This window comes from Vulpes lagopus, chromosome 11 (assembly GCF_018345385.1).
Source record: "Vulpes lagopus strain Blue_001 chromosome 11, ASM1834538v1, whole genome shotgun sequence".
NCBI classification, from domain to species: Eukaryota; Metazoa; Chordata; class Mammalia; order Carnivora; family Canidae; genus Vulpes; species Vulpes lagopus.
Window position 1 is genome coordinate 12,081,711 of NC_054834.1, and position 14,253 is coordinate 12,095,963.

Genomic DNA, 14,253 nt, shown 5'->3' on the forward strand with positions numbered 1-14,253 from the left:
TGTAACGCAGTCCGCAGCGCGGCCGACCGGACGGCACGCTCACAGCCCCCGCCCCGGGGACCCGGCGGTGCAGCCCCGCCCCCTGCCCCGCGCACTCAGCGCGCACGCGCACGCGCGACTCCGGCCCTCGCACGCGCATGCTCTGTGGCGCACGTCTCGGCCAGGAGGCGGTGACTGACAGGGAGGCCCAGCCCCGGGGCGGGGCGGGTAGGCGCGGCCCGCGCGTGCGTCACTTCCGCCGGGGCGGGCCCGAGCGGAGGGGGTGGCGCCGCGGCCGCCGCTCTCCTGTTTGTGTCGGCGGCTCAGCTGATGCGGCCGGGCCGGGCCGGACGTCGGGGTCGCGGGGGGGCGCGTCGCCGCTGCCGCCGCAGTAGCCGCGGCCTCATCCCGGTGAGTGGCGGCGGGGGGCGGGGGGCCGCGAGGTCCCGGGGCCCGTCCGGCCTCGTCCCGGCGGTCGGGGGCGCGCGGCTCGGAGGAGGCCCGGCCTCGTCGCCCCGAGCGTGTGCGGCCGCCGCGGGGCCGGGGTAGGCGCGTCCTGCGGTCCCGGGGCGCGCTCACGCGGCGGCACCGTGGGCATCTCGCGGTCGCCGGGCTCGGGAGCCGGTTGGCCCGAGCCGCGAAGGGAGCCCGCCTGGCCTCGGGCCTCGGGCCTCCGGGTGCGCTCCCGGCCCGTGCGGTTATGTCGAGGAGACGCGCGGCTGACTCGTGCCTGTTAGAGAACGTCGCTCTGCTGTCGTGGTGCCTGCGGATCGAACTTTTTCTCAACGTGGATCTTGCTTTTTAGCTCTGTAGGAAGATCCCGGGAGAGGGGCTCCCCCGGGGGCGCAGCGGCGGGGCGCCCGGCTTCGGCCCAGGGCGTGACCCCGGGTCCGGGACCAGCCCCGCGTCGGGCTCCCTGCGCGGAGCCTGCCGCGCCCTCTGCCTGGGTCTCTCTCTCTCTCTCTCTACCCCCCCCCCCCCCCCGGTGTGTGTCTCTCATGAGTAAATATTTTTTTAAAAAAATGCATTAATTTGGGATGCCCGGGTGGCCTAGCGGTTTAGCACCTGCCTTCGCCCCAGGTCGTGACCCGGGTCCCGGGATCGAGTCCCACGTCGGGCTCCCTGCGCGGAGCCTGCCGCTCCCTCTGCCTGTGTCTCTGCCTCTCTCTCCCTCCCCCCTCTCGGTGTGTGTCTCTCATGAGTAAATATTTTTTTAAAAAAATGCATTAATTTGGGATGCCCGGGTGGCCTAGCGGTTTAGCACCTGCCTTCGCCCCAGGTCGTGACCCGGGTCCCGGGATCGAGTCCCACGTCGGGCTCCCTGCATGGAGCCTGCCGCTCCCTCTGCCTGGGTCTCTCTCTCTCTCTCCCTCCCCCCTCTCGGTGTGTGTCTCTCATGAGTAAATATTTTTTTAAAAAAATGCATTAATTTGGGATGCCCGGGTGGCCTAGCGGTTTAGCACCTGCCTTCGCCCCAGGTCGTGACCCGGGTCCCGGATCGAGTCCCACGTCGGGCTCCCTGCATGGAGCCTGCTTCTCCCTCTGCCTGGGTCTCTGCCTCTCTGTGTCTCTCATGAATAACTAAATACAATCTTTAAGTAGATAAATAAAATCTCGGAGCACATGTTTATAGTGAAGTCGAGGGAAAAGCTCAGTTGACTGGTTTCTGTATTTATTTGCATCCCTTGCAGAGTCGATGAAAGTACAGCCTGTACCGAGCTGTTCTTTTGCTCGGTAATGACACAGGCCTTGTGCTGAAGGGTACATATTGCCTCACTCGTGGAACACGTATTTGTGAAAAGGTCACTTAGAGCTCAGCCCCGGACACCTTCCTGCCACTCCGTGTCTTGGTTCTCATCTTTCTTTCCCTTGTTACAGATTTTATTTTGTTCGTTATCCACTTCTTAGAACTTGCTGTTGTGTTGGTTTCCATTACCTTGATTTTTACCTTTTTACCTGTGCCTTTTTTTTTTTCTTGTTTCCTGGGAAGACTTCCTCTTCCTAATCCTGGACATCAGTCAAGGTTCTATCCTTGTTCTTCTTTCTAAAGAAACCAGTTTTAAAATTTCTAATCCAAAGAATATTTTATTAGGCTCATAAATATTCTGAAAGTTGATGGAAAATACCGTGTATATATGCAAATAACCATTTTTCAAGGAAGAGGAGCTGTGATATCCCCTAATTTCAAGAATTATTACTATAAAGGTTTTTTTTTTTTTTTTTAAGATTTTATTTATTCATGAGAGAGAGACACACACACACACACACACAGAGGCAGAGACAGGCAGAGGCACAGGCAGGGGCAGAAGCAGGCTCCATGCAGGGAGCTTGAGGTGTGACTCAACATGGGTCTCCAGGATCAGGCCCTGGACTGAAGGCAGCGCTAAACCACTGAGCCACCCGGGCTGCCCCAGGGGTTTGGTTTTTGTTTTGTTTTGTTTTGTTTTGTTTGTAAATCCAGTCTTAGGTTTTTAGCTGCCGCTGTGCTGGTAACTCCAGACAAAAACCACAGGCTGTGGTCCTTCAGTACATCTCCACTTGAATGTCCCATGTTACTTCATCCAAGAGATTTTATTATTTATTCTCCCTGTTGTCTTGACATCTCCTTATCTCATTCTTTCCTGTTACCAACTCCTGTGTTTTATTGTTTCCCCACTTTGAAAGTGTGGCTCGAAGTAACCCTTTCTCCAGTACAGTACCATTACCTTAATTCAAACCCTTGTCCGTTTATGCCTGCATTTTTGCAGTAATCAAGGGAAGTCCCCTGTAGATTCATTCTGTCCTTAGCTGAGCCTCCAGCCAGCAATTCCTTTATTTCCTCCAGTTAAAGCACAGTTGCATTCCCTAGAGGTTGATCTAAGCCTTGATTGTATTTATTCTTCCCACTGTATTTATACTACCCTGTAAATAGGTACTCGAGTCTTCCCAGCTCTTTTCCCAGTAGGTGATGGCACCTCCCACCTGACATTCTTCTCTTACTTTTTTCAGTCTAACTTTTGTTCCAGCTGAATTTACTCTCAAAACTTTTATCTGCATTTACTACTGTTGTGATTTGGGAGCAGTTAAATTAAGCCTGTTGATTTTACTGACAGTTCTCTCTGTTTATTAATTTTTGCTTGATAATTGTAATTTCTAAGAGAGGTGTATTAAAACATCATGAAATTGTCTAGTCTTCTTGTAATTGTTCCTTTTTTTTCTTTATCTACTGTATTTCAGTGCCTTGGTGTTAGGTATATTCGTAATTGGTCATGTGAGTTATGTCATTGGAAAGACACAATGCAGACCCCTTATAATCTAGGCTTGTATAGCTGTCTTCTGCTTGACTCTGGACCCATTTTTCCACCATTTCCCCTGTTTTTTACTTACTGTCAACCAAACCTGGTTGTCCTTATTAGTCTTGAGGAGACAGAGCTCACTGGTGTCTCCAAAGCCTTGGATGCTTTTTCCTTTGCCTTGAATGCTTTTTTCCCCAGATTTTAATAATTTGCTTTACTCAGTTCAGGTCTCTAGTAAAATGTCAACTCCATTCTTCTCTTGATCATGTCAAGTAAAATAGCCCATTTGCCCTGAGTTTTGGAAATGTTCTTCTGTGGTAGTTTTGTTTAAAGATTTATTTGAGAGAGAGAGAGTGCATGAGAGCGAGGGAGGGGTAGAGAGAGGGGGATGGAGAACCTCAAGCCGACTCCCAGCTCAGTTTGGAGGAGGGGAGGGGCTCAGTCCCAGGACCCCTGAGATCACCACCTGAGCTGAAACCAAGAGTCAGAAGCTCAATGGACTGAGCTACTTAGGCACCCCCTTTCGTGGTACTTTCAGTTGGTTCTGCTGAGGCCCCTTGGGGTTCACCAGCCCTGACTAGTTTTCATTTGCTTAGGGTCTTTGCACCCTTCACTGCATTGTGACTGAAGAAAATCCAGACTTGCGATTTCTCAACTATGGATTTACCACTGTTGGGATTTGTTTCATTGTAATAAAAACATGTATTTTGAAATTTACCATTTTAACCCTGTTTAAGTTTGTGGTTCAGTGGCATTTGAGACACTCTCAGTGTTGTAGAACCAATCTCCGGTACTTTTTCATCTGGTGAACTGAAACTCTGTCCTTTTGCCCCATTCCCCCCATCTCTAGTAACCCCCACTCTGCTTTCTATAGCTGCGACTTTGAATCCTCTAGATACTTGGTGTTAGTGGAATCATACAGTAGTTGTCCTTTTGTGACTGGCTTATTTTACTTAAAATAATGTCCTTACAGTTCATCCCTGTTGTAACATGTGACAGGATTGCCATCCTTATAAAGGCTGAATAATATTCTATTGTATGTAAATACCAAATTTTATCTCTTTATCTCTCCATGGACATTGGAGCTGTTCCCACCTCTGCTGTTCTATGCTGCTATGAACACAGATGTGCAAGTACCTCTTTGAGACGCTGCTTTCAGTTCCTTTGGATGTATACCCAGAAGTAGGGTTGCTGGATCATCTGGTACTTCTATTTTTAATATTTTGAGGAATCACAGTACTATTTTCCTTAGCAGCTGCTCCATTTTATAGCCCCACCAACAGTGCTCAAGGGTTCTAACTTCTCCACATTTCTGCCAACTCCTGTTCTTTTCTGTTTGTTTGTAATCATAGCCATGCTAATGAGTCTGAAGTGATCTCTCATTTGATTTTGATTTGCATTTCTCTCACGAATCAGTGATGCTGAGTATCTTTTCATATGCTTGCTGGCCATTTGTATATCCTCTTTGGAGAAATATCTATTCCGGTTCTTTGGGCATTTTTTCAATTGGGTTATTTGATTTTTTTGTTGAGTTGTAGGAGTCCATTATTGGTTTTGAGCATGGCTTTTGACTCACAGGTACTTTATAATTGTATTTTGTCAAGTATTTCTGTGTTGTTGATTGTGAGACTTTTATGTTAATTCAGCTTATTCTTTGATTGTAAGTCCTGAGGAATTCAAGCAGAGAGGTAGGTTTCTTTCCTGTCTGCCTCTGTAAAATTGGGTATTTTGAAATAAGACGTTGACATGTGATTGGAAAGATTTTCGTTCAGACTGTAATCTGAACAGTCAGGGTAGGTTCTGGGTTTCTATCTTTCTCAGCCTTGTCTGTTCCATTCTGTCAGAGATCTGCTAGAATCCTCTTCCTCGTGTCATTCCTTTACTTAAATACTTTACGGACAGTTTGATCTTTAATATCCTTGGCAAGATTTGTAAGAGCCTTCATAATCTGCTCCAAAATCGTCTTTGCCATATCGTCTTCTACCTTTCCGTCATTATTCTCATTACTCTCTCTAGGTGAAACTTCTTGCCATTTTTGCTCATATGGCGTATGCTTTCCTATATGCTTTTTTGTCTTTTTAACTTTTTCACATTATCTAAAATTCTCTCCTTTTCCCAACTTTCCACTTGATGTATTCCTTTTTAACTTTGTCCAGTTTTTAGTCGTTTTTGGGGGGTGGGAGGGACTTACCTGGATATCTACTTTGACCATTTACATGGCACCATCTGTTAAAGTGTTCTAAACTTCTTTTTCTTCTCTTTTCTTCTGCTTTTTTCTAATTACAAAAGTAATACCTGCTCATTGTAAAAAAATATAGACTAGTACAAAAGGAAAATGGAAAAGCCTCTATCCTTGTTCTCTTTTGATTCCACTCCTGGGTTCATGAGAATGAAAAAGACTACTGCTTATCCTTTCAGAATCTGTGTGGGTGCACGCATGCACATTTAAATTGCACGTATTGGTTTGCTTTTTTTCATTACCTAACATATTATTTACCTCTTTGTATCTCCACATGGTATAGTGCAGGAAGTCTTTTTCTCTGTAGTGTACATGAAGGATATGTAGATCATCTGGTTTCCTTTAACTGCTACATAATGTTATATGGTAACTCATTCTGTTGGGTTATTAATAATAATAATAATTTATTGAGCCATCCCTTGCTAGAAGACTTTTAAAATTGTTTTTCATTGTTTTATTATTTATTTCAAGCAGTGCATTAGGGAATGTGTATATATACTTTTGCACTCTTATACAAGTATTTCTCTAGGGTCCTTTTTTTTTTTTTTTTAATTAATTTTTATTGGTGTTCAATTTACCAACATACAGAAAAACACCCAGTGCTCATCCCATCAAGTGTCCACCTCAGTGCCCGTCACCCCTTCCCCTCCAACACCCGCCCTCCTCCCCTTCCACCACCCCTAGTTCGTTTCCCCGAGTTAGGAGTCTTTATGTTCTGTCTCCCTTCCTGATATTTCCCAACATTTCTTCTCCCTTCCTTTATATTCCCTTTCACCATTATTCATATTCCCCAAATGAATGAGAACATACACTGTTTGTCCCTCTCCGATTGACTTATTTCACTCAGCATAATACCCTCCAGTTCCATCCACGTTGAAGCAAATGGTGGGTATTTGTCGTTTCTAATTGCTGAGTAATATTCCATTGTATACATAAACCACATCTTCTTTATCCATTCATCTTTCAGTGGACACCGAGGCTCCTTCCACAGTTTGGCTATTGTGGCCATTGCTGATAGAAACATCGGGGTGCAGGTGTCCCGACGTTTCATTGCATCTGAATCTTTGGGGTAAATCCCCAACAGTGCAATTGCTGGGTCATAGGGCAGGTCTATTTTTAACTCTTTGAGGAACCTCCACACAGTTTTCCAGAGTGGCTGCACCAGTTCACATTCCCACCAACAGTGTAAGAGGGTTCCCCTTTCTCCACATCCTCTCCAACATTTGTGGTTTCCTGCCTTGTTAATTTTCCCCATTCTCACTGGTGTGAGGTGGTATCTCATTGTGGTTTTGATTTGTATTTCCCTGATGGCAAGTGATGCAGAGCATTTTCTCATGTGCATGTTGGCCATGTCCATGTCTTCCTCTGTGAGATTTCTCTTCATGTCTTTTGCCCATTTCATGATTGGATTGTTTGTTTCTTTGGTGTTGAGTTTAATAAGTTCTTTATAGATTTTGGAAACTAGCCCTTTATCTGATATGTCATTTGCAAATATCTTCTCCCATTCTGTAGGTTGTCTTTTAGTTTTGTTGACTGTATCCTTTGCTGTGCAAAAGCTTCTTATCTTGATGAAGTCCCAATAGTTCATTTTTGCTTTTGTTTCTTTTGCCTTTGTGGATGTATCTTGCAAGAAGTTACTGTGGCCAAGTTCAAAAAGGGTGTTGCCTGTGTTCTCCTCTAGGATTTTGATGGAATCTTGTCTCACATTTAGATCTCTCATCCATTTTGAGTTTATCTTTGTGTATGGTGAAAGAGAGTGGTCCAGTTTCATTCTTCTGCATGTGGATGTCCAATTTTCCCAGCACCATTTATTGAAGAGACTGTCTTTCTTCCAATGGATAGTCTTTCCTCCTTTATCGAATATTAGATGACCGTACATTTCAGGGTCCACTTCTGGGTTCTCTATTCTGTTCCATTGATCTATGTGTCTGTTTTTGTGCCAGTACCACACTGTCTTGATGACCACAGCTTTGTAGTACAACCTGAAATCTGGCATTGTGATGCCCCCAGCTATGGTTTTCTTTTTTAAAATTCCCCTGGCTATTCGGGGTCTTTTCTGATTCCACACAAATCTTAAAATAATTTGTTCTAACTCTCTGAAGAAAGTCCATGGTATTTTGATAGGGATTGCATTAAACGTATAAATTGCCCTGGGTAACATTGACATTTTTACAATATTAATTCTGCCAATCCATGAGCATGGAATATTTTTCCATCTCTTTGTGTCTTCCTCAATTTCTTTCAGAAGTGTTCTATAGTTTTTAGGGTATAGATCTTTTACCTCTTTGGTTAGGTTTATTCCTAGGTATCTTATGCTTTTGGGTGCAATTGTAAATGGGATTGACTCCTTAATTTCTCTTTCTTCAGTCTCATTGTTAGTGTATAGAAATGCCATTGATTTCTGGGCATTGATTTTGTATCCTGCCACGCTACCAAATTGCTGTATGAGTTCTAGCAATCTTGGGGTGGAGGCTTTTGGGTTTTCTATGTAGAGTATCATGTCATCGGCGAAGAGGGAGAGTTTGACTTCTTCTTTGCCAATTTGAATGCCTTTAACGTCTTTTTGTTGTCTGATTGCTGAGGCGAGGACTTCCAGAACGATGTTGAACAGCAGTGGTGAGAGTGGACATCCCTGTCTTGTTCCTGATCTTAGGGGAAAGGCTCCCAGTGCTTCCCCATTGAGAATGATATTTGCTGTGGGCTTTTCGTAAATGGCTTTTAAGATGTCGAGGAAAGTTCCCTCTATCCCAACACTCTGAAGGGTTTTGATCAGGAATGGATGCTGTATTTTGTCAAATGCTTTCTCTGCATCTAATGAGAGTATCATATCTCTAGGGTCCTTAATAGAGTTTTAGTGAAATTACTGATCAAAAAATAGATGATAGAGGGACCCCTGGATGGCTCAGTGGTTGAGCATCTGCCTTTGGCTCAGGACATGATCCCGGAGTCCCCAGATGAAGTCCCACATCGGGCTTCCTGCATGGAGCCTGCTTCTCTCTCTGCCTGTGTCTCTGCCTCTCTCTCTGTCTCTCATGAATAAATAAAATCTTTAATATATATATATATATATATATATATATATATATATTAGTATTTAAGATTTCATTAGATACTGTCAAATAACTCTGTGTGTCCCATTTCTCCAGCCCATTATCAATACTGGATATTATCAGTCATTTATATTTTTACCTATTGAAAGAACAAAATATCTTTTAATTGGTTTTTTTCTTTTTGGTGAAGGATGTTTTTATAATTTTACTGTTTGTATTTATTCTAATGTGACTGGCTTGTTTTTGTCCTTTGCCTATTTTTCTTTTAGATTAATCTTTACTTTTTTTTTTTTTTAAGATTTTATTTATTTATTCATGAGAGACACACACAGAGAAAGAGACAGAGAGAGGCAGAGACACAGGCAGAGGGAGAAGTAGGCTGCACGCAGGGGTGCCCACCCAACACGGGACTTGATCCCGGGACCCCAGGATCATGCATCCTGGGCCGAAGGCAGGCACTAAACCGCTGAGTCACCCAGAGATCCCAATCTTTTCTCTCTTATTTGCATTCTTTTTATATTGTGATTATGACCCCTTGTCTGGTATATGTGGCACATAGCTTCTTAGTGCATAGTCAGACTTCTTTGATTTAATAAACACAACTAGGTAGTGAAACGTTTTTTTACATGGCTATCTGTAGCTCAAGACTGAAAGTTCCTTCATCTCCTGTTTGTGGTGTCAGCATCTAGCGCCAAGTCGGCCATAGACAAAATATTCTATAAATGGTTTACAGTGAACAAGGTAGTTTGAAACTTGACTCTTTCAGAAAACTCAAAGTCCAGCGTCACATAAACTATCCAGACTTTAACAATAAGGATGAAAAATAGCTTAGTATCTAAATTATATATTCAATTATGTGTTGTATGAAAATTTATCTGTTGGGTAGCTTCTGTAAATTAGTTCTCATAAAACATCCTACTAATTATTCACTGAATTCTGTACTAAAAAATGAATGGTTTTCTGTGAGCTTAAAAGCCAAATGCATTATCCCTAATGGAAACACATTATTCTGTCTCCTTTTGAGACAAGATGCTGAGTTTAGTTCAAGTAGAAATGTATTTTATCTTATACCCAGCTTCAATTTTACTTTAAATCCTAATTATTTTTTTTTTTTTTTGCCGTTTCAGGTAAGACCATGAATTATGGCATTTCTTAAATGAAGCATTCAGGAATGAAGTGAAAATCATAACATATAGAAAATAAATGATTTTTAAGTTATGTCTATTAATTTGACTATAGATATATATTATATTTACCTCCTTAGTAATGCAAGAAGTCTTTGTGGGAAGCAGAGAAGCAAGCAGCTGCATTTCTTGTGCTCACCTAAACATTACTGGAGGATAAGCCACCTCAGTCTACAAAGAGGTTTTCATGGAAGCAAAACAAGATGTAAATTGACTAAAAGTGAAGCCCATTCTTGCAGCAATCACTGTCACTCTCCAAGCAACCATGGTTTACATATTGGAATTTTGAAACTTAGCACTTCTACTCCCAAGGGACTTACAAAAGTGAGCATTCGTATGTCCCGTATTAAAAGTACTTTGAACTCTGTTTCAAAGGCTGTTTTTGGTACGCAGAATGAAATGATCTCACGTTTAGCTCAATTTAAGCCAAGTTCTCGAATATTAAGAAAAGTATCAGATAGTGGCTGGTTAAAACAAAAGAGTATTAAACAAGCCATCAAATCTCTGAAAAAATACAGTGACAAATCAGTGGAAAATAATTCTTTTTCAGAGAAGCAAAGTTATATTCTAGGTAAAGATGAAGATATAGGTAAACAAAGCCTTTTTCGTTACACAAGTAGTATAACCACAAGATTTGGAGAGTCATTCTATTTTTTATCAAATCATATTAACTCATACTTCAAACGTGAGGCAAGAATGTCTAAAAACAAGGAAAATAAACATTTCCAGGAAAAATCAGAACTTGAAGATAAAAAGGTTGAAGAAGAGAAAGCAAGCTCTCCAGATCCTGGCATCCTGATTGATAAGCTAGATTCAGAATCTTCTGTATATTCTGTGGACAAGCCTGCAAGTACCAGTGGGACACCAGAGGCTCTTCCAGTTTCTACTAAACAAAGTATTGCTAACTTTCTTTCTCGTCCTACTGAAGGTGTCCAGGCTTTAGTAGGTGGTTATATTGGTGGACTTGTCCCCAAATTAAAGTATGATTCAAAGAGTCAGCCAGAAGAACAGGAAGAGGTTATTAAAGCTGAGCAATCTGTCAGCAAAGACAAGAATGTGGAGGAGAAAAAGCGGTTATCTCTTCAGCGAGAAAAGGCAAGTTTTTCATCACTGTGGCTTGAAGTTTTACATTTTTGTCAAATGCATAAGCTTCATTTCCGTATGGGAACCTAAGAAACTTTAATCATTTGTTGGTATTACTAGAGCAGTTTTGTATTCTAATCATGTATGTTTTAATATGTCTTTGTAGATTATTGCAAGAGTGAGTATTGATAATAGAACCCGGGCATTAGTTCAAGCATTGAGAAGAACAACTGACCCAAAGCTCTGCATTAACAGGGTTGAAGAACTGACTTTTCACCTTCTAGAATTTCCTGAAGGAAAAGGAGTGGCTGTCAAGGTAATTCTAATTTATTTAATCTGGTTTCGTCTTGGAATAAAAATACCAATATACTTTCTAAAATGGAGAAGGCAATACCTTTTGTTTTTTTAATTTAAATATTTTTGTGGTTTTTATCATACACATGATGTTTATAGATTCAGTAATTGACACATTCTGTGATATATATTATCCTAAATACTCATATTCTATGATGATAAATTTATGCTTTTGGTGCTACTATCTATACTTAGAGATTAAACATTTTAGAATAAAAGATAAATCTCTGTGGGCTCATTGAATTGGCTGATAGTTGCCAAATTTTTCTTAAATGTGTTTATACTATGTAACTACTCCTTTAAGACAAGAGATGTAATTTATAAGTAAAACCATTGCTAATTTTTATTTTATGATCTTTTTGTATTTGCAAGTCCCATTTTATTTATTTATTTATTAAAGATTTTATTTATTCATTCATGAGAGACACAGAGAGAGGCAGAGGCAGAGGGAGAAGCAGGCTCCATGTAGGGAGCCCGATGTGGGACTCAACCCGGGATTGCGAGATCACGCCCTGAGCCAAGGGCAGTCGCCCAACCACTGAACCACCCAGGGGCCCCCATGCAAATCACATTTTAATGATCTGAGGGATAATTAGATTGGTAATTATATTAATAAAATAGCTTTTCTTGGCCTCAGATTTTTCAAACATAAAATACTGAAGGTAATTTAAACCCATTTAAACAGACTTTTCAGAGAAATACTATGAAGTATGAATAATGTGGGTGAGTCTCTTCTGCACTGCTAGTTAGTAAGATTATTTGTTATATTTAATGAACAATTTACAAATATGTAATGAACAGATAATGTTAACATTTGATTAGAGATCTTTTAATGCTTATTTTTAACTTGCCATTCAGAAAATTTTAAGTTAGGGACGCCTAGGTGGCTTAGTGGTTGAGCGATTGCCTTAGGCTCCCGGGCATGATCCCAGAGTCCCATGAGTCCCTGGATGGAGTCCCGCATTGGGCTCACCACAGGGAGCCTACTTCTCCCTTTAAAAAAAAAAAAAAAAAGAAAATTTTGAGTCAACTTAGTTCATATATATTCCATTTTTTGACAACCATCTTGCTGAAGAGTTCTCTAAGTCTTTAAATAAGGTAGCTTTCTGTAGTTTCATATTATATAATTTATACATTATAAAGCTAAACTTTAGAATTTCATGTTCATTAAGTTGGGGATTATCTTTCATGGATACTTAATTTCTTACTACAAGACAATTTTCCAAAGGTAGATATGCTTTTAAGCCCATTTAACATTGCAGGCATATGCTGAAAGCAGAAATCTAAAATACGCATACTCTAAAGAACTTTTTAAAAAGTGGTTTTTTGAAGTATAATACATATGCAGTTATTGGAATCAAGTTCAATGAATTTTTCACAAACAAAACGTGGCTATTTAACTGGCGCCCAGATGAAAACAGAATTTACCAGCACTTTCAGAAGATTCCTTTGTGCTCCCTTCAGTTACAATCTCCCAGAATTAGTTTCGATTAGATTATAATTTTGCTTGTTTTTGTACATTTCATGAATTCCTGTGATTGGGTTTTTTTAATTCATGTCAGTGGTAATCATTCTCATTGTTGGGGGTAGTTGTAGAACATTTTTTTTTTGTTGCTTTCATATTCCATAGTATGAATGTATCTGTTTATTTATTTATTGTATTACTGATGAATTGCTGGGAATTTTTCAGTTTTAGTCTGTTATGAATAGTCATGCTAATAGAAACTTTGAGGGCTCTTGCATTACTGATCCTACATCTAAGGACCCTTGAAATACCAAGGAGTCATGTGTTTTGGAATGTATATTCAGATCAACTATGAATGAAAGTCTGGATAGTCTGTAAAAAGTTCTTATTTCCCTAAATAAGAAGCATCTCAAAAACAATGAATCTTATAAATTAAGACATATTAACATGTACACTCTCAAGGTGAATTTTCCCAGTGAACTTTTTCATTATTAGAAAAAAATTGAGCTTTTGAAAATTGCTAGAATTGTTGTTCTAAAACATTTATATTAATATTTTCACTTTTGTGTATTATATTTATGATGGCCAAATTGAGGGAATTGTCTTTGATAAACCAATCTCTTTTGTGTATATGTATTTGGTGTGCTGCATTTTTGGCAGCCACATCTAGGAAACTGCCTTTGATGATTTTTTTCATGTTGGTGAAGGTAGTCTCCTTTCACAATTTTAATAAAAAAAGCCTTTTATAATTTTTTTTTTCAAAAAAGTACCATAAGCTTTGTAAAAAAAAAATTAGAAAAAAGGGAACAAGAGTAAGAAAATAAGAATAACATATTTCTGCTACCCAGAGATTACCATTGTGTAAATGTATTAGTGTCTATTTGTATTAGTTAGATTAAGCCAACTTAAACTCTAATATATCAAAACCTAGGTGGCTTAACACAACAGAAGCTTATTAGTCCCTTGTACAAAGTCACCTGGGAGTTTAGGTGACTCTCCAGGACAATGAACCTCTGTGTGGGGGCTACTTTGATCTTGTTCTCCTATGTTTCCATACGAGGCCTCTGTGATTACTGTAGCAGGAAAAGAGTATTTCAGCAGAAAGTGCCACTGGTTTTTTCTGCTCATAACTTACTATCTTGCCCAATTGCATGGGCCTGAGATGACTGCCTTCATATGCCTGGAAGGAGGAGCATCTGGATATTGGTGAACATTAGTAATGTCTACTACAATATTTCTCTAGAAAGTTTTCTACACATATGTATATATGATATGCCAAAATAAAGTCATTCTGTGTGTACTGCTATTTTGTCATATGTTTTTTTGGTTTTGCAGTTTGTAATGTATACCTTTCGTGTATCAAATTTTCATCAGTAAATTTTCAGTATATAAAATGTTGTTTTTATAACTGATTGGATCCAAATGAGGGTGTAGTCTAGACCATACATGTCATCTGGTTTTTCCCCCTAAGTCACTTACAGTCCTGTTCTTTCTTACCCACGTCTTCAAAACTAAGAGACCAGGCTGGTTATCTTATAGAATGGCTCACTTTCTGAGTTTACCTGGCTTCTTTCTCATTGGTGTTATTTAATGTAGTCCTCATTCTCTTTTATTTGCTGAACAC

General features: G+C 40.7%; 1 protein-coding gene across 2 annotated transcripts in view; it reads left to right on the forward strand.

Annotated features, from left to right (window-relative positions):
* The first annotated feature begins 250 nt into the window (after positions 1–250).
* PNPLA8 (patatin like phospholipase domain containing 8) overlaps positions 251–14,253 on the forward strand; it is a 50,675-nt gene continuing 36,672 nt past the window's right edge. The window contains exons 1-3 of one of the 2 annotated variants that reach the window (XM_041722090.1): positions 251–390; positions 9,671–10,822; positions 10,977–11,126. In XM_041722090.1, the coding sequence (XP_041578024.1) occupies positions 9,761–10,822; positions 10,977–11,126 (1,212 nt within the window). In that variant the 5' untranslated portion in view covers positions 251–390; positions 9,671–9,760. The remainder of the gene's footprint in view (positions 391–9,670; positions 10,823–10,976; positions 11,127–14,253) is intronic. The other variant, XM_041722091.1, reaches the window with a different exon arrangement.